Source organism: Salvia hispanica, chromosome 1 (assembly GCF_029641045.1).
Source record: "Salvia hispanica isolate PSC_SH4W2 chromosome 1, Shi_PSC_v1, whole genome shotgun sequence".
Taxonomy (NCBI): Eukaryota; Viridiplantae; Streptophyta; class Magnoliopsida; order Lamiales; family Lamiaceae; genus Salvia; species Salvia hispanica.
In genome coordinates, this window is record NC_142692.1 from 64,903,501 (window position 1) to 64,928,412 (window position 24,912).

Consider the following 24,912-nt stretch of genomic DNA (forward strand, 5'->3'; position numbering starts at 1 on the left):
CTTTCTTTTGGGCACAGGAATTTAAGAGATAGTGTAAAGTGGTGTAAATGGAGTTGGTAACAAATTAAATTTTTACTATAAATAGAAATGATTTAAATATGTTGGGACACTCCAAAAAGGAATAAGGGTCTAATATCTTGGGACGGGGGGAGTATTATAAAGTATAATGAGTAAGGTATTAAATGTGGTAATTGACATTAAAAAAATATTATGATTGACTAATTAGCGTGGCCGTAATTGATACTCCACTAAATAAGAAATTGTGATTGATTTAGTTTTCACACTAATGATTTACCCTTCTTATTGATTTAATTAGTATAGATTTAAGGATTTGATTAGTATAGATTTGAATTTGAGAATAATCCGTGAGATTACATGTTAAGTGTTACATGTATGTATGTTGTATTTTATTTTTCTCCCAATGTAAGTTTCCAAAGCTATAATTATTGAGTATTTTAAAATTAATTTTGTGTGTTTTTAGTATTAATTTATTTACTTTTAGAATAGATAATTATAGTTGGTTGTAAAAACAAAAAAAAAAATCAACTGTAATATATTTTATTTCAATAAAAAAGCTATTGATTTTTTGAGTTGTTTAATTATTTATGTTTGTAAATTCCTATATTTTTGAGCATTTAATAGTTAAAGCTAACAAAATGCGTGTACTAATACAACTAATATTCCTTATTTGAAAATGTTAAATACTAAATTGGAATTGCATTAGACAAAGCCACGTATATGTAAACATTGACATTAAAAGAGGCAGAGAGCAACGCTTAATATAATTAATTATATCAGTTATATGATATAAAAACTCTTTAATTTATTGTATTAATTAATAGAAACGTAAATTATAAAGTGGATCGTTAATGAGTTTAATTTTTTTTTAATGATAACCTATTTAGTCTAGGGAAAATATTTTAGCAGCTGAACAACATTTGGTTTCTAACTTTTCTTTAATTTGATTTGGATGGTTTTCATTATGATGTATTAACCTTCATTTAATTTAATTAAATTGATCTTTCTAATTGTATATCGTTGAAACTCAACGTAGAATCCCAATTGGCATTTCTTTGATCTATAATATTACTATAAACATTCATCGCTTATTATAGCACTATAATTCACACAATGGCGGATCCTAGATATGAAATCTGCTCCCTCCGTTATAAACAGAGTTATTTTCATTTTTGGAATAAAGAGAAATCTAGTATCCCTTGGAATTCTTGAAGCAAATGGATATGGTTTCAAGTCTGAAGATATATTTTGGTTCAAGAAATATGATGAGTGCAGTTAGAAATAAAAGTCTATACTATCTTGAAGCTCATGCACACTTCCAAAGTTGAATTGGAGAATGTTCATAGTGACATTTGGGGTCAATCACAACCCTCTTTAATGAATGGAGGCAGATACTTCATCACCATCAAGGAAGCTATGGTTTGCATTTTAAAAGAAAAGTCAGATGCTTTCAAGCTTTTTAAGGAGTGGCATGCTATGGTTGAAAGGGAAAAGGGAGTCAGTCTGAAGTGTCTCAGAACAGTTAAAGGATTGGAGTATTTGTCTTCTGAATTGATGAATATTGTAAGGGCAAAGGCATCAAGAGACATAGAACAGCTCCAATGAATCCCCAACAAAATAGAGAGGCCGAAAGAATAAATAGGACCATTCTGAAAAGGGTAAGATGCATGTTGCAAAGTTCTGAGATGGACAAGAGATTCTGGGGAGAAGCTGTCACCATAACATCTCATCTTATCAACTTGAGCCACTCATCTGGTATCAATTTTGAGCAGCCAGACACCCTATGGTATGGAAGAGTTCCAGATTTTGTATTACTTAAACCTTTTGGTTGTAGAGCATATGCTCATGAGAAGCAAGGAAAATTGGATTCAAGGGCATTAAAATGCGTTTTCTTGTGCTACTGACCTGGCTCTAAGGCTTTCAGACTCTGGTGTACTGACTCAGGAAAGGGAAAATTTGTAGTGAGTAGAGATGTGGTATTTGATGAAAAGTTGATGCATTTTCTGATGCAGAAAGATAGTAAATCAGAGACTCTATTAGAAATGGGCCACTCACCCCTTAAAAGGCCTCATAAGGGGAAGGGTTATCCACACTTATATAGAGAAGCTAGGATCATCACCAAGCCGATGTGGGACAAGATATTAGAATTTTAACAGACTCAAGTGGAGCCATCAAGACTAAATGATTCTGAGCCAAGAGAGATTCAAGAGGATGGATCCACATCAGATCCAATATCAGAGCCTCAACCTCAGAAAGAGAGAACACCAAGGCATAAGTTCTCGAATTATGAAATGACTTATTTTGCCTTGTTGTCAAGCACACATCTATTAGAGTGTTGCTAGTAATAGTAGCTCAAAGGTTGCTCCATTTTTATGGAGCAACCTACTGGTTTTGTGATTCCTGGTCAAGAGAACAAAGTCTGCTTATTAAAAAGGAGCTTATATGGATTGAAGCAGAGCAGCCGTCAATGGTACAAGAGGTTTGATGCATGTTTGAGTTCAATTGGTTTCATTAAATCAGCCTATGATAGCTGTGTGTATATAAGATCGGATGGAAGAAAAGCTTCAGCCTATCTGGTTTTGTATGTTGATGGCATGTTGGTACAGCAACCGCCAGTTTAGATGAGATTAACTCTGTGAAGCAACAGCTAAGTAGGGAGTTTGAGATGAAGGATCTTGATTCTTAGATAAGCTAGAAGAATTTTGGGGATGGACATAAAGAGAGACAGAGACAGTAATGAGCTTTAGCTCAATCAGGCAGATTACTTAAACGAAATAATCTAGAGATATTTGTCATCGTAGTTCAACACTCCAAGCTTAGTCTCCAGGAATCACCAGGGGAAAAAGAGATGGAGAATGTGCCCTATGCCAATATAATTGGTAACATCATGTACAACATGATTTGTACAAGACCGGACTTAGCTCATGGAATAAGTGTGAAATAGCATATACATGAAAGACTATGGGAGAGAGCATTGGTTAGCATTAAAATGGATCCTAAGGTACATTAAAGGGAGCAGCTATTGACATTTTCGTCAAGAAGCAAGATGTTGGAAGAAGAGAACAGCTATACTGGCATTTTCGTCAAGAAGCAAAATGTTGGAGAAAATGAAGCACTAGTAGGGTATTTGGGACTCAGATTATACCAGTACAAATCGGTGACCCCTTTGAAAATGTGTTATTTTTACTGGCATTTTCGTCAAGAAGCAAGATGTTGGAGAAAAGGAAAGCAAGATGTTGGAGAAAACGGAGCAGCTATACTATCTTTTCGTCAAGATAATGGACGAAAAGGCAAGATGTTGGAGAAAAGGGAACAACTATACTATCATTTTCGCTTTTCACTGGCATATTCTTTTCGTCAAGAAGTAAGATGTTGGAGAAAAGGGAACAACTATACTATCTTTTCGTCAAGATAATGAAGCAAGATGTTGGAGAAAAGGGAACAACTATACTATCATTTTCGCTTTTCGACTGGCATATTCTTTATATTCTTTTCGTCAAGAAGCAATTGGAAGAAAAGGGAGAAAATGAACACTGGTACTTGCACTGGTACTTCAGGTGTTCCGCTGGCATATTCTTTATATTCTTTTCGTTATTTATAGTATACTATCTTTTCGTCAAAATAATGAAGCAAGATGTTGGAGAAAACGCTTTCTTTATATTCTTTTTGTCAAGAAGCAATTGGAAGAAAAGGGAGAAAATGAAGAAGCAATTGGAATTTATATTCTTTCGTCAAGATAATGAAGCAAGATGTTGGAGAAAAGGGAACAACTATACTATCATTTTCGCTTTTCGACTGGCATATTCTTTATATTCTTTTCGTCAAGAAGCAATTGGAAGAAAAGGGAGAAAATGAACACTGGTACTTGCACTGGTACTTCAGGTGTTCCGCTGGCATATTCTTTATATTCTTTTCGTTATTTATAGCTATACTATCTTTTCGTCAAAATAATGAAGCAAGATGTTGGAGAAAACGCTTTCTTTATATTCTTTTTGTCAAGAAGCAATTGGAAGAAAAGGGAGAAAATGAAGAAGCAATTGGAATTTATATTCTTTTCGTCAAGAAGCAAAGGGAACAACTATAGTACTTCATGTGTTCCGCTCGAATATTCTTTATATTCTTTTCGTTATCCTTCTGGCATATTGGGTTTGAACTCGTGACCTCAAGGTCACCACAGCTCCGTGCTGCCATCTGCGCTACAATCCGTTGGTTGAAAATGTGTTATTTAAGAGGATGTAAGTTTGTTCTTCTAGCAATTTTTCCCAACCAACTACCTACCCTATCACCTTTATTGTTATTTCTGAATTTATAAGTACAGGAAAAGAGACTCAAAAGGGTATTTCCTTATTCAAAGATTTTGGTTGAGGATTCCACAATATTAATGGAGATTTTGCATTGTAAGACTTAATATATACACTATGTATTTGTTCTAAAGTTTTTGTTCTATTTTTTCTTCTCTATTTAAGAATTTTCTATATTTTTCTATATATTCTATTTTTTCTAGATATTTCTATTACAATCTATCTTTAATTTTTAATTATAAAAACAGGCTTATTGTTTATTCAAACACGTTCCGTACAATGAATATAGTAAAATAAGAAGGCGATGAGGCACGACTCTATTAATACAATGTTTTTTCTCCATCCAATAAGTTAAAAATTTCAAGTAATCACGGAAATTGAAAGGAACCATTATTGATCTTCCTTTTTTACATCTTTTTGGAAAATAAAAAATAAAACCTTATAAATTAAGTAGGTTTACAAAAGTATACAAATTTAAGAAGGTTTCTCCCTCAAATGTACGTACCTATCACTTCAATGTTATAAAATTTAACTTTCATCTCATATTTTGGATCCACCTAAAATTTTGGATTTTCATAATGAAAACAGTGACATCTTTAATTATAAATAAAAGGCAATGTAGTAACAAAAATGTAATTAACAATAAAATCAATATAAATAAAACCGGTATAGTATTTAAATCAAAGGGCTTTGTAATACAAATCTTAAGTAGAATGAATGATTATTGAAAACAAGTACTCCTCAAGACATATTCCCTTCCGTCCCATAAAAATATGTGCATTTTCCATTTTTGTCCGTCCCATAAAAATTTGTGCATTCCTTTTTTAGAAATTTATATCAATTTAATAATGTAGGTCTCACTATCCACTAATAGTCTAACACTACTTTAACTAACATTTTATTCCTCTCTCTTACTTTACTATACCATTCTCCTCTCTTTCTCTCTCTCTCTCACTCTCTCTCTCTATTACTTTACCAATTTTTTTTTAATTCTCATGCTATATCCACTGCACTTATTTTTATGGGACGAAGGGAATATTTCATGTATCAGAAAACATTTCAACTCAAAGGAACAATATGAAATTCAAGACTCCAAAGGATAAACATCACAAAGCATAATCGGTAATATGCATAATATTAACTTATCAAATTACTTAATCAAATTTTTTAATAGTGTTATTTTCGAACATTATACTAAGAATTGATTGTCAGTATACTAATATGACCCAACATGACCATTTAAAAGTTGTATACATTAATGACTATCTATTGAAAATGATCTAAAGTTAAATAAATAGTACTCCCTACGTCTTTAAAGGATATTCACTTTAGGTTCGACATGATTTTTAATGCGAAATTATTAAACTAGGTACATGAAAATAGAATACACACATATAGTATTAAAGTTACAACAAATATTGAGTTATTAAAATAAATTTTTATTGAGCTAGAATCTGCTAAATTGATTTTGTTTAGTTTTATCAAATATACTTATCCCCAAAAAAAATATTCAATAAGTCAATAGAAAAGTCAATATTGATGGAGACATTTTGCGGTATCTGACACATTGAAAAAGGTTGTTTCTTGTATAGGGAAGGTAGCATGGCTGCCATTGCTCACAATGGAATTCGATAGAGTTAGTGGCGGACGCAAGATTTTGAAGTTGAGGGGTCCAATTTCCTAATAACAATTGTAAGGTATTTTTTCATGTTGGCGTAGCCAAAAATTGCGACATTATTATGATGCGAAGGAAATGAGTAATGAGATAGATTTAATTAAATGATACAGAAACTAGATATATGTATGTATTTAATATTAAATATGAATAAATTTTAAAATAAGTTAATTAAAAACATGACCTTTTAGTGTATAATTGATGTAAGAGTATAAAAAACATCATAAAAAATAGTAAAAACACAATAAAATGATAAAATCCCAAATGATCTGGTTGGGAATCAAACACAGTTTAGGCAGATGCTAGGCCACGAAACTTACCATTTATGCTGAGTGACTATTTAATTATTTTGAATATAATATACATAATAAAGGTTCGAATTGTTTGGGGTTCTATGGGACCTCCAACCGCCTATGTAGGTCCGCCCCTGGATAGAGCCATTATTATTAATTACTCTATTATTTTTTTGAAAAAAAGAAGTAGACTGTATGATCATATATTACGAATAATGGTGTTTTTAATGGATATCAAAATTAAAAAATTGGTGTCAGGATTACTATTTTTTATGGATGGAGGGAGAAATAAATATTACTCCAGATAAAAAAAACAAGTAATCTTCATTAATCAACAACCTTAATACCTTATCAAGTACTACAAGCAAACACTGTAGCAGACCATATAATGTAACAAAATAGAAATTCATGTAAGAAAATCTAAACCCTAATCCAAATTGAAGACAATATATACCCAAACCTTAGTAAGAGAACTTGGTGGTCAAATCTTCATACTTGAAGCCATCCTGATTTCTCATCATCAATTCATCTTGATTAGCCAAATACTGCAGCTGCGGTTGCACCATCGCCTGGAGCAAGTAAGGACGGGGCAGCAGCGGCGGCACCATGTACTGCTGATAATACCCTGTGGCAGACTCGTAGTAAAATTCGCGCTTGAGCTGCACATTAGAATTGCTAGATGATCCAGCCATCATCATGGAGTTATGAAGCACTCTTCGATGATCGATCACCATTTCGACCTTCGGATTCATGATCCGGTGGTCTTGTTGGTTCATCCTCAGCAGTTGGATTCTAGATCTGACGTAGTTGGCCTTGGCGGTGAGAAAGGCGTGGAGCTGGCGGAGATGGGCCTCGTTGAGGGCGTTGAGCAGATCCGGGCGGGTCGGGTATTTGGCTTCTAGATTCTTGCGGCGCAGCTTTTCGAGTTCCTCCTCGATCTGCTTCTTGCGGCCGTGGAACAAGTCGACGACGCCGAAGGACTTGGTTCCGGCGGCGTCGGTGTTTTTGGACTTGTAGAGGTCGATGATGCGGCGGACTTGGTCCGGGTCGTGGGGCGGCCAGAGGTCGGGGCGGGTTTGGTTGGGGCCGTAGATGATCATGCAGGCGTTGACGTCGCAGAGGGTTGTGAATTCGGTGAGTTTGCGGATTAGGCCTTCCTTTCTTTTTTTGAAGGTTGTGTTTCGTGCTTTCTCATTCTCGATCAGTTCCATCTTCAACTTTGCCCTCCCCATTTTGCTTTGCTTAATAATGTGTTTGTTATTTCTGGTTTTATAAGCATGGGAATTGGGAAGGACACTCGGTGGAAATTTTCCTTATTCAAAGAAAAAGATTTTGGAAGATGATTCTGTGCCTAAATTATGGAGATTTTGTCTTGTCTAAATAATCTTTATTGACAATTACTTCAAACTATTCATGGCACTAACACGTTAATTGATTTACTAATTAATAAGTATTAGTTGTTAGTTCGATTGCTTTGAGTCATTAGCATATAATTATCCATCTAAGATTACGTTGTAAAATTATTTTAGTTATATGATTATCCATCTATGAATGTGTTGTGAGATTATTATATTTGGATGGGTGACTAGCTATATGACTCATTATAATACATATTTAATTGTGAGATATAATCTTTCAAATTGAACGAGCTCTTAAAAGATTGAACTAGACTAATTACTTTACTAAACGTGAACTATGTTAATAGTGCATCCGGACTTGAACTTCTTTTATTCGCGGCCTGTCGCAAATTCCCATTACTAGTTCAAATACATTGCTAATCAGTAGGAATTAGGAAAGGCAGGAAAATAAATACTCCTCCAATAATAATTGTTCTTCAGTTTTAATTCCCAAATAAAAGAGAGAGAGAGAGAGCGCCCAAAAGGACAAATTAAATGAGATTGAGAAAAATGACAAAATCTATGTAGGCCATTTCATAATCGCCAATTCACCATTGAGATCCAAGTTGGTTTAATTACTTTCTAAGGTTTTTATAGTGGTAACAACTTTAAATTAACAAACTATTCATTGTCCAAGTAATTTCAAGCCGCCATGATTAAAAACTATGCATTTTTAGGAAAAGGCAATTGCACATGTTATATGTTTCATGTTGCACGCAATAGTGTGTTTAAAATTTTCGAATAATTAATATTCTCCATAGTGTGGGAAATGTATGCAAAGACTGCAGTGTTTGATGTGTCTATGAAATATACGTAGGGTGTGAAATGTGTGTCGTAGATATATAGTTAAACTATCTAATTTATGACTATTTGAAATTTCAATTTTCTATTTTTAATATAAAATCAAAAGTTAAATAATTTTATAGTACCAAATACTAAATTTGAAATTAAAGCTACAATTCAAATTTCACACTCTAATCCTACGTACCAAACACAACCTAAGTCTTTTTTAAGGTTGACTCATTTTTTGAGCTTAGACAAGTATTGGGAACAAAATGCAAACGCTTGAAATAAGGAACATTCTTGAAACTTTAACAATGATATAAATCATAATATATTACTCCATCCGTCCGTCAATAAATATTCCATTCTACTTTTAGGAGTACTATAAATATTTTGTAAATGAATCATGCATTTCACTAATTCATTCTTTTATATTTTATTATAAAATTAATATATAAAAGTAGATCTCACATTCTACACATTTTTCCACATAAAGTCAAACAATTTCTTAAAATTTGTACTGATCAAATATGAGACATTCAATCACGGACTGGAGGGAGTATTGACTATTAGTATTAGCAACTAATAGCATGTGTCCAGCCAATTAACATAATCAAATAAATATTCTTTCCTTTTTTTGTTCCTTTTCCTATTGTGAATGATTAATCACGCCACGTAATTATATTTCCGAATCATTAAATTTTGGAAACATTACAAGGATTGTTACTTGCAGATTTATGGATATTTTTACACCTAATTAAGTTAGCGTGAATAATATGAGGAGAGAGGGCCTCAAAACGAAGTGAGAGGAGAAAGATTTACTGAAATAATCTTATATTCAAAATTATGAAGACATGACTATATATAGGTCTACCTAAACCGATTATTGGGCATTTCTTTAATTTCTTTTCCATAACCCCTCAACCAAAAAAACAAGAAAACAAAAAAAAAACAAAAAAAAAGATGTTGAATTTAGATCCGATTCATCAGCTTCATTGTTAATTTCCTCTACCAGCAATTCCGTCTTACCCCTCGAATGTGGTGGATCATTAACAGAAACAAAAAAGAAAAAGAAAAAAATATCTGTTGTGGAAGATTGACAATTTGTTGGATCATCTGCTGCATCAAAAAAATTTAAATACATCCAATCTGCATGATTTGTAGAGATCAACCGATTCTTTTCCAACCCTAATTCCTCTCTTCATCCATCCAAACATTTCCTACGCTTTTTCATTCTTTTGTTTTTTTAATTTTGGAGGGAAAATTGAGATGAACTGTAAAGCTCCGGCCGTGAAATTGGACGACGAGCAGTTGGCAGAGCTGCGGGAGATATTCCGATCATTCGACCGGAACAATGACGGTAGCCTGACGGAGCTGGAGCTCGGCTCGCTGCTGCGGTCGCTCGGTTTGAAGCCGAGCCCCGATCAGATCGACGCGCTGATCCATAAGGCCGACACCAACAGCAACGGATTGATCGAGTTCTCGGAGTTCGTGTCGCTGGTGGCGCCGGAGCTCCTGCCGTCGAAGTCGCCTTACACGGAGGAGCAGCTCAGGCACCTCTTCGAGATGTTTGATCGGGACGGCAACGGTTACATCACGGCGGCGGAGCTGGCCCACTCCATGGCCAAGCTCGGCCACGCCCTGACTGCGGAAGAGCTCACCGGGATGATCAGGGAGGCCGACACCGACGGCGACGGCAGGATCAATTTTCAGGAGTTCTCGCAAGCGATCACCTCTGCCGCCTTTGACAATTCTTGGGCTTGATTATTCCATTTTCTCTCGTACAGGTATAAAATCCCTTAGGTCTGAGTGTTGATTTTGGGGGAAATTATTTCTCTAGTAGAAACTCTATACTTATAAGGAGATTCTATGTTTTTGAAGGGTATTTCACTATGCATCTATATTGAAAATATGCATCTATATATGCTTTAGTTGCTGGACTACTTTCTATGTTCTGTGTTGCAGGAATTCCAACTGCTAGATTCTTGTTGGTGGTAGTCTTTTAGACAGTAATTGTAAGTAGAATTTGTTTCCCTTAACGTTTTGTACTCCAGTAAAATATACTACTATTAGTATATATGCAGAACAATGGACAAAGGTTGTGCTAATACTAGTTAATGGAGTAGTACTTATTGCTGTCATTATGTTGTGAAAGAGTCGAACGTGGTTATAACTGCGGACGAGCTAAGCCAAAAATTAGAAAATGAATAACCTGGTTGTCCATCTCGGCTGTGCAGGGCATAATGAAGACCGACGAATTCTAGTTTAGTCCTTTGTGCACACGTGTAGTTGAATCTAGCATTAGCTTTTGTAAAAACTGATTTGCGTAAATTTTATACTTCAATCTGGCTTTAGCATATGATGTATTTTAACCAATGAATGGCTCAAAGATCTGTAGGTCTGATCTATGTGAGTAGAAATACTATGATTCTACCCCTTCACACCTCTAACTATATGAGTTATGTGAAAAAGATGTCTGTAAAGATAATCCAAGATATGATAGCATACTATACCATATTCTATACAAGGGCATTGCTGAGAGTTCCTTAGCTTTGCTATGGTTGTATGGTAGGACTCTTAACCGGACTTCCCATCTGAGATTTTTGTAGTGGCCTTTTTCATCTTCTTGGGGGGTTGAAGGGGAAGGGGATAGGACAGGGGACATGTTTCAACTAAGTGCATTCTACAGCTGCTGCAGTTCAGAATAACCTGTGCAACTGATAAGGGAGGCTGGTAAATAGATTCGACTACACAAATAGTCTAACTACTAACTAGTAATGCCATAAGCTAATGGATGAGTGCTACTTTTATACTACCTCCGTCCACGAAAATTCGTCCCGGTTTGACCGGGCACGGGTTTTAAGAAATGTTATGGAAAGTGAGTTGAAAAAGTTTAGTGGATTGTGGGTCCTACTTTTATATATTAGTTTTATAATAAAATGTGAGTAGGAATGAGTTAGTGGAATATAGGATCCACTATACCAAAAATGGTAAAAGTGAAATGTGACAAATTTTGGGGGACGGACGGAAATGGAAAAATGGGACAAATTTTCGTAGACGGAGGTAGTAATAACTATTGTGATTCAGGAAACTATGCTGACGAGCTCTGTTTTCTCTGATTTTGCTCGACCACAAATTAAATTTGTTTTGTAGAAAGAGTAGGTTTATCCTGAATGAGTGCAGCATATGTAGTTAGGTAGTTGATCAAATATTCAGACATACAAATATCTTATTGTTGGCAAGCGACAACGTGCAGCAGGTCTCATGTTGGGTTCGTTTAGAGCATGTATGATTTGATTTGGGCTGCACTAATATGTAGTGTTTTTGGCTTAAACCAGGGGAGCACTTGTTAGTTGAAGAACAACACCCCCACCACTATTCTTGTTTTAGAAATGACAAACGTGATTACCTCAAATCTCCACTAACATAAAAAAATAAAAAAAATAAAAAAAATAAAAAAAAAAACTAATTGCATACTCAACAATTTTCAAAATTTTGATGTGCAAAGAAATTTTTTCCATAATCTTGGGAGCTATGGTTTTGGCTCTTGATATATGAAGTTTCGAGTGGATCATACCCGTCGATGATTTTCTGATTGTTGCACATGTATTAAAAGACGCTTAGGGCATCCACAATGGTGGCCCTCTTGGGCATGCCCAAGCCACCATTTCTTGGGCATGCCCAACAAACTTGGCCCTTGCCTCAAAACTTGGCCACCACAATGGTGGCCCTCCGGGCCACCATTTTTGTTTCTATTTCAACAATTAAAATTGTTTTTATACATTTTTGGTATATTTTAATATTCCTCTGCGGCTGAAAGGAGGACTGACCCCGGAGTTGGGGTGTCTGTTGCCACGGCGGCGGCGATTGTGGACTCCACAGGTTCGTTGGAGGGGGGGTCGGACTCGATCTCCACGGTTGGGAAGACGAAAATGCGCCAAATCCCGATTCTCCATAGCCGGGAGAATCATCTCCACCTTGCATTTTGTAGACTTTGAAAATGGTAGAAATTTTTGGGGTTTAGAATGGAGGAAGATAAAAAAAATGGAATGAATATAGTATTTATAAATATAATTTTCGAATTTTAAAAAAAAAAAAAAAAAAATGGAAATTCGGTGGGCAGGGCCGCGGCTCTCGGCCCTTGCAGTGGCGGGCCGAGCCGCCTGCCCAAGAGCCTCGGCCCGGCCGAGCGCTCAGCTCTCTCTCGTCCACCCCCCCGAGCCGCGGGCTGCCCTCGCCTCAGTAGTGGGGGGCCGCGGGCTGCCCAAGCCCGGGCCGAGAGCCGCGGCTACCCCACTGTGGATGCTCTTAGGGCATCCACAATGGTGGCCCTCTTGGGCATGCCCAAGCCACCATTTCTTGGGCATGCCCAACAAACTTGGCCCTTGCCCTCAAAACTTGGCCACCATTTTTTTTTCTATTTCAACAATTAAAATTGTTTTTATACATTTTTGGTATATTTTAATATTCCTATAATAAAAATTATATGCATATAATAAGTAAAAAATGCATACTTTAAAAATTACTAAAAACATTTGAAACCAGATTGTCGTAGTATTATAGATAGGGTAAAATTATACAACGACAATGTTTTAAATACAAAAAAAAAATGACGCACACCGCCCGACTACTCGGTGTCGTCATCGTCATCCATCACATCATCGGCACCGCCTCCACCGCCGCCACTGCCACTTGCACCGACCCCACTGCCGCTGGCACCACCCGACTGCGACCATTCCGACCATCCCAACTTCGACCTCAGTCGAATAATGAGGTCGTAGTAGAATCTCTTGGTCTCCGGATCAGTTGACTTCTCGTACAAGGCCAAATTATCCTGAAGTTGCTTCATCATCTGCACCTCTAGGGTATGAGCCAAAGCCGCCCGCGGTGTTGCGGGCATTGCTGTAGAGGTCACAGCGGAGAACTGAGAGCCGGTTCTAGATTCCCGGATTGCGGCACGCTGGCCCTGCGGACGTGAGCGCCGAGAGAGTCTGGAGGGGGGCTCCTCCTCCGAAGCATCATCGTTCAGGTCGAAGGCGCGTGAGTCACTACTACTGCTGTAGTTGCCGGCGACGCCCAGTCTAGTCCGCTTCGGCCCAGAGACAGGATCTTTGTCGATGAGGACCCTGAATTTCGGGCAGTCACGCAGCACGAGGTATTCGTCCCAGTAGGTAAACTTCGGCCACGATTCAGTATTGAACAACTGATGCGACAACGCTCGTACGTCGGCTTCGGTGCGGCCGCTCTCAGCAAGGCGGAGTTGGGTCTCGTATATGCCACTGAACCTCTTCAACACTTTAGTAATCCTTCCGAACTTCTTCCGGACCTGGCTAGCCGTACGCTCGACGCTCCCATCTGGTTTGAATTCGTTGTACACATCGAGAACGCGATTCCAAAAGCAAACGTCGGTCTGATCCGTACCGACTATAGAATCGGTCGTGACCGCATACCAGGCTCTGGCTACAACAATGGATTCTTTATTGCTATAGTAGGTCGACCGCCGGTTTCCACCGCCACCGCCACCGCCATCGCCGCCGCCACCGCCGCCACCGTCACCGCCGCCGCGTCCGCCGCCTCGCCGACCACTTCGGCCGCCACCTCCTCCGGTGCCCTGCTCTCCACGGCGGCCGGCGGTTCGACCACCGCCGCCGCTTCGCCCCCCACCATTTCCGCCATTTCGCCCACCTCCGTCGCCGTTTCGCCCCCCAACGCCTTGATTTCGCCCGCGACCGCCTTGAGTACCGGACACCGGAGTATCTGGTGGTGTTCCCATCAACTGTTCCCACGTGAATCTATCAGATTCAGATAGAGGGGATTGGGTGTATTGGAATTGGGAGGATTGGAATTGCTGAGAAGGGTTGTTTATCGCATCCATATTGGGCCGGTAGTCGCCGAACCCCGATTGGGGACGACCCACGTTCCTCTGCGGCTGAGAGGAAGACTGACCCTGGAGTTGGGGTGTCTGTTGCCACGGCGGCGGCGATTTTGGACTCCACAGGTTCGTTGGAGGGGGGGTCGGACTCGATCTCCACGGTTGGGAAGACGAAAATGCGCCAAATCCCGATTCTCCATAGCCGGGAGAATCATCTCCACCTTGCATTTTGTAGACTTTGAAAATGGTAGAAATTTTTAGGGTTTAGAATGGAGGAAGATAAAAAAAATGGAATGAATATAGTATTTATAAATATAATTTTCGAATTTAAAAAAAAAAAAAAAAATGGAAATTCGGTGGGCAGGGCCGCGGCTCTCGGCCCTTGCAGTGGCGGGCCGAGCCGCCTGCCCAAGAGCCTCGGCCTAGCCGAGCGCTCGGCTCTCTCTCGTCCACCCCCCCGAGCCGCGGGCATGGCTCGCCTCAGTAGTGGGGGGCCGCGGGCTGCCCAAGCCCGGGCCGAGAGCCGCGGCTCCCCCACTGTGGATGCTCTTATAATCAAGTCCAAATTATGTATGGAAACTAAAATATCAATGCATACTGGTATAAAATTTAATGTCTGGATACATACACCGGCTGTCAATTTAATGTAGCCGAATCCATTGCCGGAGGGAAATAATAACCACGGATAAAATTTGCAATATTATTTCCCAAGTTGAAAGTCTTGGGAAAAAATATTTTTTTTTAAAATTTCGTGACAATAGAAGCCAATATCTCAGATAAAAAAATTCCAATACTAAGGATAAAAGATATTTGGTAGAAAAAAAGTTGAGAGGTGTAAATGAGGAAAGCTTTAAGATATATGTATTTATTTATTTATCTGTTTATTATTACTACCAACGAAATTAATACCCCACGGAAATAGCTTATTTCTATGATTCTATCTATCTTTTACAGTACTGTATTTTATATTTGGAGAAAAAAAATATATGTACATAATGAAGCGAACTCTTATCCTTTAATTGATAAATACTACATGTTTACTATTTATAACGACAATCGAATCATTCATGGTGAGACTTTTTTTTCAAAATAGTGCTAATATACATTCACGGTGAGACTTAACCTTGTGCTAATTCTAAGAACTTAATCCAACTAAAAGATGACGTCTTTACAAAATTATAGCGATCTAAATTCTCAAAAGTTAATCAAATAAACAAGTTTATCTTATCAATTAGATTTGGATCGAGAACTAAAGAATTTGGCAAGAGATCAATTTTTCAAGGCAATGAGAATAAAGTAAAGAACAAATTATAGTCACCATTCTTATTTCCTTATTTTTTTGTGTGTGTTTGACTCACTGATGTCAAATAGTATTTATAAATACTAGACTAAAGGCTAAAACTGGTTTTGAATATTATATTCATTTTATAATTTTGGTTCTTTATTTTGTCTTTTGAATTTTTTCATCCTGAACATTTCAACTCGGATTACAATTGGTACTACACTAACAATTTTGTCAATTTTTAAACGGTTTTAACTCGATTTTGACTAATTTTAAACTGTTAAAACCATCAAAATCAGTCAAAATCGGATTAAAACGTTTAAAAATTGACGGAATTGTTAATGTAGGACCAATTGTGATCCAAGTTGAAATGTTCAAGATGCAAAAATTCAAAAAATAAAATATAAGGCCAAAATCATAAAATGGGTATATATTCAGGACCGATTTTGATCTTTACTCTACTCCACTATTATTATTTTTTAAAATAAAGGGATACGAAGAGAACAGAAATGGGCTATGTTTAGAATTAGCCATATAAAATGAGAAAATGGGCCTACAAAAAATTGAAATACAAAATGGGCTTTGGTTTGGACATTGCAGATTTCATATCTTCCACTCAAGATTTATGCTGGGTTTTTAACTTCATTGTGTTGAGGAAGAAAGCAGAAGTATCTGCTTGTGTGTTGTGATTTGGAAAACTGATCAAGGATGTGGAACGGCAACGGAAATGCGGTGATGCAGACGGCGATGAGGTATTTCTCCACGAGCTCGCGGAAGCGTGCCCCCAATTTGAGGAAGATAAACCCTAGGGTTCCATTTCAGGAGGCCGCCTACATTGCCGAAGGTCTCTACGACGTCATCAAGGCTAATGGCCCTCTCACCATCGGAAATGCATGGAATCACGTCAAGGTCTGCTGTTTTCTTGCTCCTCGTCTTCTAATTTTGCGTTGAATCATTAATTTGTTGATCGATTAGGAGGTTTAAATGGCTAGATTTTGTTGGTGGGGAGTGTGTGGAGGCTGAACATCGAAATCTAGCTTCTATTTGGTTTTGGTTTTGGTTTTGAGCTGATATCCTAATATTTGTAGATTTAAAGAATTGAATGTAGACTTAGAGCACTCCCAATGCACTCGGCGTTAAATCCGGCGTTTTATCGCCGATTATCGCCGAAAATTCACCGGCAATGGGGAGGAATCGGCTATAATCCGGCGTTAATTCGGTTAACGCCGAATCCCGAAAATTCGCCGGATTATCGCCGACCACTGTGGGCGATAATCCGGCAATAAAAATAGTTTTTTTTTTTTTAATTTCCCCCCCTATAAATTTAAAATTTAATAATTAATTTAAAATAATTTCCCCCCTATTTTTTTTTTTAATTTTCGTCGTTGTAATTTTTTACTCGTGTTTAATACAACGAACTTTATTACTATTATTTGTCTTGTCTTATAAATTAGCTAGCTTTATTATATACAAAAATAAAACAATTAAATTAGTAATGATGTAAAAATGAAATGTTGAGTTAGGGAGAAATAAGGGAGAAACCATTGGAGCAGTTGGCTAAAAGTTGGCTAAAAACTGGGGATAAATTTTGGCGCTGATGTGGCAGGAGTTAGGGAGAAATAAGGGAGAAATAAGGGAGAGCATTGGGAGTGCTCTTAGTCCCCTACTATTTCTGATGCAACTCTGGAGTCTTAACCACATTTACTGGTGATCTAGTTTTTTGGGAATGAATCAAACATTTGACAATTGTCCATAGGGTTTGGTATGTCAGATGAGCATACATCCCCACTCTTCAGGCTTTTGGCTTGACCTGTGCTGCTTCAGCCATCACTCAAATAAGTAAAAGATTGAGCTGAACTGGAATATGTTTTCAGAAAACCTAAGTTCTAGTTTCACTTACACCTATTCTCTCTGTAATTTGGCAGTATATGAAACATTTACATGGCTTCAGCGCCATACAAGAAAGATTATCCAGATTTAAGTCGTGATTGTTCCTCATTTTTTCTTGTTGAAATAAATTTCTATCCTTCTGTTATTTTGCCTTCCCTCTTGGGACTCTTGTATTGTGGGAAATGATGGGATACGTGTTTAGACCTTATTGTGTAGGATTCTCCTCAATTACTAATTTACTATGCTCTTTTTCGTTATTTCTTTCACTACCACATACGTCTTGGGGGTTTTTAGTATGAGTTTTTACTTAGCTGTTTACAGTATGAGCTCTTTCCCAAATAAAGAATTGTTTTTTAGGCTTGGCATTTGGCAGATCTGGTATGTTTATTAAGACTTAAGAGTTTACCATGTTATAGAAAAATCTCTCTCATCTAAAGTTTTTTCTCCTTTCTTTTAATAAGTTTGATAAGTAGAATAATACTTGTGAAATTTTCTAGAACTAAGATAAGGTCAGTTAAAATCTGCCTTCACAGGAGGCTCTGTGTATCAAGTACATGAGATTGCAGTAAAGATGTTAATTTCACTATTTGGACAGCCTAAAGTAATTGGATGGCTTGAACTAATGTGATCAAGATGTTATTGTCATCATCAGCATCATTAAATTTCAGTATCTATGGTCGCTCACTTAAATGTTCTCATTGAAATCACCATGATCATCAATTAAAACGAGTGGCTACCCAGTTCGTATAGTGATAATTATAAGAAGAATTGAATTAGTTGCCATTAGGTTTAGCTTGTCAAACCAACAGTCTCGTGCTCCTTTCCTTTCAAATGACATAGCCCACGCCAACAAATAAGATAACTTTTCCTCTTCTCATCTCAGTAATTACTAATTATTGGTAAAAAATAATCATTTCAAGAGGTTAGATACCTTGAATATGTTTTGTCCGGCTACCTGTCTTGACACTTATATTGGTTAAGTTGCTGTTCTCAACTTCATTATTGTTACTAATTGTTCTTCATTCATTGACTGATTTTGAGATTATTACGAATAATCAATTAACTACTAATTGTTTAATTAAAATGCCTGTGTACAAATGACTGTTGATCATATCAGCCATGTAGAAAAGACAGATAAGAGAATTGAGAGTATATCAGCATGAAATACATTGATATCTTTTACCTAATATGAATACAACACTGCATACTTTGGCTGCTATGGTTATGCACGAAATGCCTTCTCCTTGACTCTATTATGCCGAGTACATTCAAAATGAGCAAAACATATGTTGTATGTCTTGTATACCTATGTAATTAACATGTACTTATATCAAATTAAAATTTCATATAAGTCATCTTAATGCATTATGCAGGATGCTGGTATCAGTGGTCTAAACAGCAAAACACACATGAAGATTATGCTGAAGTGGATGAGAGGTAGGAGTATGCTCAAACAAATCTGTAACCAAGTTGGATCCAACAAGAAATTTCTTGTCACCACATATCCAGAAGAACCTCAGACGGACCAGGTGATCAACTACACCCCAGAAGTGAAGCCGAAGACTCAGAAACCTTCAAAGTCTGATAGAAAACGAGCACGATAATGGGTGCATGTGTAAGTGTCTGCTGATTGCTATTTTGTTATTTCTTCCCCCTATCTTGGCCTTCAGTGGAAGTGTCGGTGTTGAGCACAAAAATTTTCCCATTCAAGGTATGAATGTTCTTTAGTTCCCTATTGACATGACCTTAGATTTGTTTGGAACATAAATTTGCTACTTCTGTTCTAATCAAAGGCGATATGAAATCCCCCTTCTCCAAAAGAAAAAAGGGATCTTTAGCTGCAATAACTGCTGTAACTTAGGTGTTTTGATTGATTTAATAAATTAGATTTGTAATACGTGCGGTCGGTTTGAAGGATTCCATGATCAAATAAATTAAAAAAAATGTTGAGTCTATAAAAGAAGCAAGCTATTTGAAGTTGCATCTGAAAAAGCTTGTCAGGAATTCGATCGTTTAATAAACTAGACCACCTGAGCTCGACAGAATTTTCAAGCCTGAGTGCTCGACTCGAGAAGCTCATGAACATTTTCAAGCTCAACCTTGTTAGCAAGAGCCTCATAAAGGCGAGTAAAATAATTTCCAAATGTAAACAATTTCAAATGTCAATATTCATGTTCATAATCAAATACTAGTTCAAATAAAATCACTCAGGTTGTAATGGAAGGAGCTCTAGCATTCGAGTTATTTTACGAGCCAAGTTCGAGTAACGTCTTATCAAAATTCAAAACAAACCTTTTTACGAAGTCAAACACGTTGTAGTTGATTACTTGACAAGGCAAGTTCGAGATAGTTTATTATTTGTCAAAGTAGTTCGAGCCTGAAAAGGAAAGGTAGTAGAATCGAGCCCGAGAACCTGCCAGCATTCGGTGACTTGTTTACATACCTACTAAAAAGTGGACAGAAGATCCCGAGTATCAAATTAAAGACTAACGCACACATACAAACATGATTTTATGCACAACCAGGGGTAGATTTTTGAGCAAGAAAAGACTTTCAGCACAAACATCGTTCGAGATATACAATGGCCAAGCATTTTCAAAGTAGTGGCATGATTGTCCAGGCACAACAAGGTTGCCAGTCAAAGGTAGTATGATCTCAAACAAGATTGTCTAAGAAATGCAAACTAGATCACTAAGAATAACAAACAATTCCAGCTTCCAGCTAGAGCAGAACAAAATCCTGGAATTTCGAGTCCTACCTTTTCAAGATTTTCTTCGATCTCAAGTCTTGAAGGATATTATTAGTGATACATACTCCAGTGCCTTATGTGATTCATGAGCACTCCAGTAGGGCCAAAACTGAAAAGCTCTAAACCAGCAGCACCATATTGCCTATATTGTGTTATGTCCAATAGACCTTGCTGGCTGCATCATCATCGCGATGGTAGGGTTTTTAGGTAAGATAGATCGAGAAGCAGTGAATAGATGTCTATCTGATTTTTTATCCGTAGGTTTTGGCTGATTGTTCAACTGATTTGTCGTGTTGCTGTTTATTTTAGGGGGTGGTGGAGATTGTCCTCTGATCTGAGCTTCAGGCTTCATTCTATCAAGCCACCGGAGAATCCGGTTGCCAAGGTTCCGACCAACTTCAATATCCCTCTCTTGTATCGTGCGATAAACACTAACCGCCCCATCAAACACAGTTCGAATTCGTCTATAATGCAAGTCAACATAAGAAAAATCCTCAGTCCATAAACCAAAATGCTCACATCATACTTGTATAATACAAATGACTATCATTTTATGGATCAGCAGAGAAATAACAAATGCACAATAATAATTGGATAAAATTACACGCAAGATCTCATCCAAATTTTCATACAGATTCGTAAAAAACATAAGAGACTATATCGCCAATTAAAAAAAAATTGATACACCAAACAAAAAAGTAGTAATTAAAAAATAAACACCATCACCTATGAAGAAATTGGCGAATCGCAGGGCGTTTGATGAGGTTCCGTTGGATTTTGAGAGCAAGCCTGTAGGTTCGTTTGAGACCTAAAAAATTGGCCGTTCCCAATGTAATTTCCCATAACACCATTTTGCCTCAACACTCTTCTCCTTTGTCGATTCAAAAGTGATAGGCGAAGAAGTTATATACCTAATTGAAAATGTTTCGTTTAGCGCAAGAAATTTGATGCCTCTCGATTCAAAGCAACATGCGAAGAAAAAATGGATCGTTATTCGTTAACGTATGTAATTTTAAGATGCTGTGCAACAAACATAAATCTATTTTGCGTGTGCCATTGTGCATAGTTTTAGTACTCCAACATAATTTTCATAGTGAGGAAATAAGACTTTGATATTTGGTCATAACTAGTTTTCACTCCCATGCAATATACGTTCGCAAGAAATTAAAAGCCACAATTAATCAATCATAGATTTCATAAATATAAGTAAACATTAGTAAGTATGATTTACACACGTTGCTCATTTGTGACTCATGACTAAAGATGAAGGTTTGGGGTTCAATCGAGTAACCACCAATTAAACAACCAAACTAAAATTTGTTAGGGAGGAGTTCATAGTTTTTGGGCTCCTGTATCCACAATTCATAACTAAATCAATTTTCCAAGAACATAAATATGATATTTTTTAATACTAATAAATATGGTTCAAAAAAATCTGTAAAAGGAAAATAAAATGCTCAAACAAGAAAGAGACCAATTCTGCTACTGTCAAGGCAATCAAACTGAAAATTCTGTCATTTTTTCTTGTTATTAACATCGAATTTGGTATCTAGAAATGCATGTGGTTCTTTTATTGACGGAAAATATTTTCAATCCTCGCAATAAATAGTTAAAGGTTTAAGCTGAGAACCATTATTATTATGATTTAGAAAACCATTTTTAGTCCTTAAAATGCGAAGACTCTAAAGCAATATAGTAACTAAGTAAAAAGAGATGGATGGAAACTCTCGTTATGTGATTAATTTAAATTTATTTTCTGCATTACTTTTTACCTTATTAACTAAAAATGTGTTAATTATATGTTTTTTATTCTAACTTCATTATTGTGTAGAAAGTATAGTGATCTATACATACATTAAGTAGAGAAATTAATTTATAGAAGAAAACGTAGAAAATGGCATGGATTAAATTTACGTGAATAAGCGACAATGTCAATATTTGATCGTGTTTACAGTAGTATCTCTGATGACAGAATCATTAACTGATTCCATACATTTATTTGAATAATTGACAATATTCCGTGATCAAATAGATGTCAAACGTCATTTGTATATATTCACTTTATTTCAATATATATGTTTGTTTTAAGATTAATTAATTGTTAATTAGCTCAATAAGTTATGTGATCATATTAGTACTATATATGGAATAAAGTTACCCTCTAAATTCCAAGAGTTACACCATAATTGGAAGTTAAGAAGAGACGTATGTTTTGACTGCTTGATTCGACACTATAGCAAATGAACACAGAGCGAATCGTTCTTTAAAAAATTCTACTAGCTACATCATTTTGAACACCGTGTATTACAGTTATAAAAATAGTTAAAATTTCATGCATTGAAAAAATGGTGTAGAAATTAGCCGCTGTTGTACGCGCATTTTATGTATAGAGTCACACGGTGGCATTTAATTAACTATGAATTGGTCCATTTTATTTAAAACTTTCAGCCTAATACTCTTTGTTTTACTCTATAATGCATTCACTAGTGACATTGTCGCTCATTGAATTTAGCTTAGACCATAAGCTAAGTAATTTCTTATATGGACCCTCGTTTTACCCTTGATTACGCCTCTTTTTGCTTTTTTAACAGAGAAATAAAAAACAGTTCGACTGCCCAATGTCGCTTTTATTTACAAAAGAAAGAATTGTTTGCATACAATGTAGACATAATAATCAAAATTTCTAATCCATGTTAAATTTAATTAGGATTTGTTAATACATAAATTTGAATTATTAATTTAATACTGCATATAATTAAACCTATTTTCAGTTATTTAAAGCACGAGCCTAGATAAAAACTCAATTTTTGTACCCATTTACATTTAATTCTTTAATTCACACTTGATTATTAAGTTGTTACTCATAACAACTATACAGACATCCAACTAAATTTATTGAATGGCAATTTATAACAAGACAGCGTATGCACAATATTTTATGGGACGAATTAAATACATTGGGTTACAGCAAGTCCCTACCAAAAACAAATATAGCTCTCACAACGAAAACAAGAGCCATCACACTCTCTCTCTCTCTCTCTAAAACATGCAGAGGCAATCACTGGGTTCTCCCTCTTCGAAGCTCGTGAAAGATGAATCCCAATCTTCTTCAATTTCACCACAAACTGCTCTCTACGGACAGGAAGAATGCGAGCTCAAGAAGCTCAATCCCAAAACCGCCGCGCCTCACTCCTACATTCACCTCATTCCTCTTCTCACCCTCCTCTGTTTCCTCATTCTCTATCTCTCTTCCCACAACCCCTCTCTCAACGGTATATTTCTCTTCAATTGCTATCCTATTTTTCATCAATTTGCTGCTTTTTTTTTTTCTTTTGTTAAACTTGTTTTTTTGTTTTGTTCAGAGTTCAATGGCGTGAAGACCATTTCAGACCCTGCTGGTAGGCATCAGTGATTTCTCCTTCCATTGTCGATTGATTTTGCTAGTTTGCTCAAAGCTGAATAATTTTGTTGATTTGTGTAGAAAATATATCGGAATTGCAAGGAATATTGGAGATTCAGAAAGGGGATATATTGGCCGTGCGGAGTTTGAAGAACTTGAAGCAGGAGGAGGCCAAGCAGCGGCGCCTCCACCGCAAAATCCCTCATTTTTAGTTACAACGTTTGGATTTTGATTTTGACTACCGTCGGTGCCCTTTTTTTTTCCTTTTTTTTTCGTCTTAATTTCTAATGTGAATTTATTGGCGATTATAACTATTTGTACACGTGTATTTATTTGTTGTGCCTATCTAATATGAACAGTAATTTTTCTATACAGGTGGATGGATATAATTTGAGAGCAACATTATATGAAAAGACAAGGGAAATACTGGTTGTTTAATATTGGAATCTCTTTTCTGCTTACTGATTGATGATCAATAATGTGATCTGTTTTATTCATTAGGTGTAACGACAGCAATAGTTTTATAATTGGTCTCATGATGTCAATTTTTCATTGTTTGAATTAAGTAATTATATTTAATCCGGATTGTAGTAGTACTTCGGATAAAGTATTTTTGCTTAGAAAAGTGAAATTTATGATATGATAACGTGTCTTTCGGAAGAAGCTGCTGGAAAGAAATAAAGAAATATTCAGATAATATTATGATCTGTTCTTTTACAAAAGCATAGGGTGTGACTTTAATACTTGAAGAATCATGTTGAAACATAAAAATAAAGAGGGTGGGGTTTGAAAATGGAAAACAGCTGGAATAGGACCGTTACTCAGTAGCAGAACCTCGTGGTGCGGTTGGACTTTGCCAGTTGTAATTATAAATACAAAAATTTTGCACCAATATTAACGATAATTAACAGTTTGGACCCCATAAAAGTTTTAATTTCTAGTACAGCCCATAATCTTTATTTTGAGTTGTTAAAACATGTACATAAATACTACTTTTTCTTTTCTGGTAAACTTAATGGTGGGAATTAGATCCCTATTAAAATAAAGAGCGAAAATGATATCTACCCATTTAAGAAAAACATATACTCATTTTTATGTATTAAAATAAAGAGGGAAAATGATATCTCCCCAGTTAGGAAAAATATATACACTTATTTTTGTAAGTTATACAGTAGTATAAATCTACATTTCTATTCTACCCACTGTTATCATTTTATCTTTGTGCATACAATAAGATACAATTATTGAATTA

General features: G+C 36.4%; 4 protein-coding genes and 1 pseudogene across 8 annotated transcripts; 3 read left to right on the plus strand and 2 right to left on the minus strand.

Moving 5' to 3' along the window:
- Positions 1-6,748: 6,748 nt before the first annotated feature.
- LOC125218569 (floral homeotic protein PMADS 2-like) lies at positions 6,749-7,526 on the minus strand. Its single transcript, XM_048120254.2, has one exon. The coding sequence runs from the start codon at positions 7,517-7,519 to the stop codon at positions 6,749-6,751; it is 771 nt and encodes a 256-aa protein (XP_047976211.2). The 5' UTR covers positions 7,520-7,526.
- A 1,873-nt stretch (positions 7,527-9,399) lies between these two features.
- Positions 9,400-10,824, plus strand: LOC125224110 (putative calcium-binding protein CML18). Of its 4 annotated transcripts, XR_007176826.2 has the most exons (3): positions 9,400-10,254; positions 10,433-10,482; positions 10,705-10,824. XR_007176826.2 is itself a non-coding variant. In XM_048127455.2 (2 exons), exon 1 carries the CDS (start codon positions 9,737-9,739, stop codon positions 10,229-10,231), a length of 495 nt encoding a protein of 164 aa, XP_047983412.2. In that variant the 5' UTR covers positions 9,400-9,736; the 3' UTR covers positions 10,232-10,254; positions 10,433-10,824. The 4 variants fall into 4 exon arrangements, 2 of the variants coding, with proteins under 2 accessions (XP_047983412.2, XP_047983413.2); XR_016130740.1 differs by having other exon boundaries at positions 9,400-10,482; XM_048127455.2 differs by having other exon boundaries at positions 10,433-10,824.
- A 5,410-nt stretch (positions 10,825-16,234) lies between these two features.
- On the plus strand, positions 16,235-19,408 carry LOC125219435 (tumor necrosis factor receptor family protein). Its single transcript, XM_048121411.2, has 2 exons — positions 16,235-16,530; positions 18,885-19,408. The coding sequence occupies exons 1-2, from the start codon at positions 16,330-16,332 to the stop codon at positions 19,113-19,115; spliced, it is 432 nt and encodes a 143-aa protein (XP_047977368.1). The 5' UTR covers positions 16,235-16,329; the 3' UTR covers positions 19,116-19,408.
- Positions 19,409-20,056: 648 nt separating this feature from the next.
- LOC125218427 (uncharacterized) lies at positions 20,057-21,142 on the minus strand (annotated as a pseudogene).
- A 2,082-nt stretch (positions 21,143-23,224) lies between these two features.
- On the plus strand, positions 23,225-24,032 carry LOC125223451 (uncharacterized). Of its 2 annotated transcripts, XM_048126608.2 has the most exons (3): positions 23,232-23,532; positions 23,623-23,658; positions 23,742-24,032. In XM_048126608.2, exons 1-3 carry the CDS (start codon positions 23,307-23,309, stop codon positions 23,870-23,872), a joined length of 393 nt encoding a protein of 130 aa, XP_047982565.2. In that variant the 5' UTR covers positions 23,232-23,306; the 3' UTR covers positions 23,873-24,032. The 2 variants fall into 2 exon arrangements, with proteins under 2 accessions (XP_088914966.1, XP_047982565.2); XM_089058840.1 differs by having other exon boundaries at positions 23,225-23,658.
- The last annotated feature ends 880 nt before the right edge of the window (positions 24,033-24,912 follow it).

Excerpts from the sequence above, each read along its gene's own strand:
- LOC125218569 (XM_048120254.2), bottom strand. The coding sequence starts at position 7,519 with ATGGGGAGGGCAAAGTTGAAGATGGAACTGATCGAGAATGAGAAAGCA.
- LOC125224110 (XM_048127455.2), top strand. The coding sequence starts at position 9,737 with ATGAACTGTAAAGCTCCGGCCGTGAAATTGGACGACGAGCAGTTGGCA.
- LOC125219435 (XM_048121411.2), top strand. The coding sequence starts at position 16,330 with ATGTGGAACGGCAACGGAAATGCGGTGATGCAGACGGCGATGAGGTAT. Across the intron at positions 16,531-18,884 it reads ATGCATGGAATCACGTCAAG|GATGCTGGTATCAGTGGTCT; the intron begins GTCTGCTGTTTT and ends TGCATTATGCAG.
- LOC125223451 (XM_089058840.1), top strand. The coding sequence starts at position 23,307 with ATGCAGAGGCAATCACTGGGTTCTCCCTCTTCGAAGCTCGTGAAAGAT. Across the intron at positions 23,659-23,741 it reads GACCATTTCAGACCCTGCTG|AAAATATATCGGAATTGCAA; the intron begins GTAGGCATCAGT and ends TGATTTGTGTAG.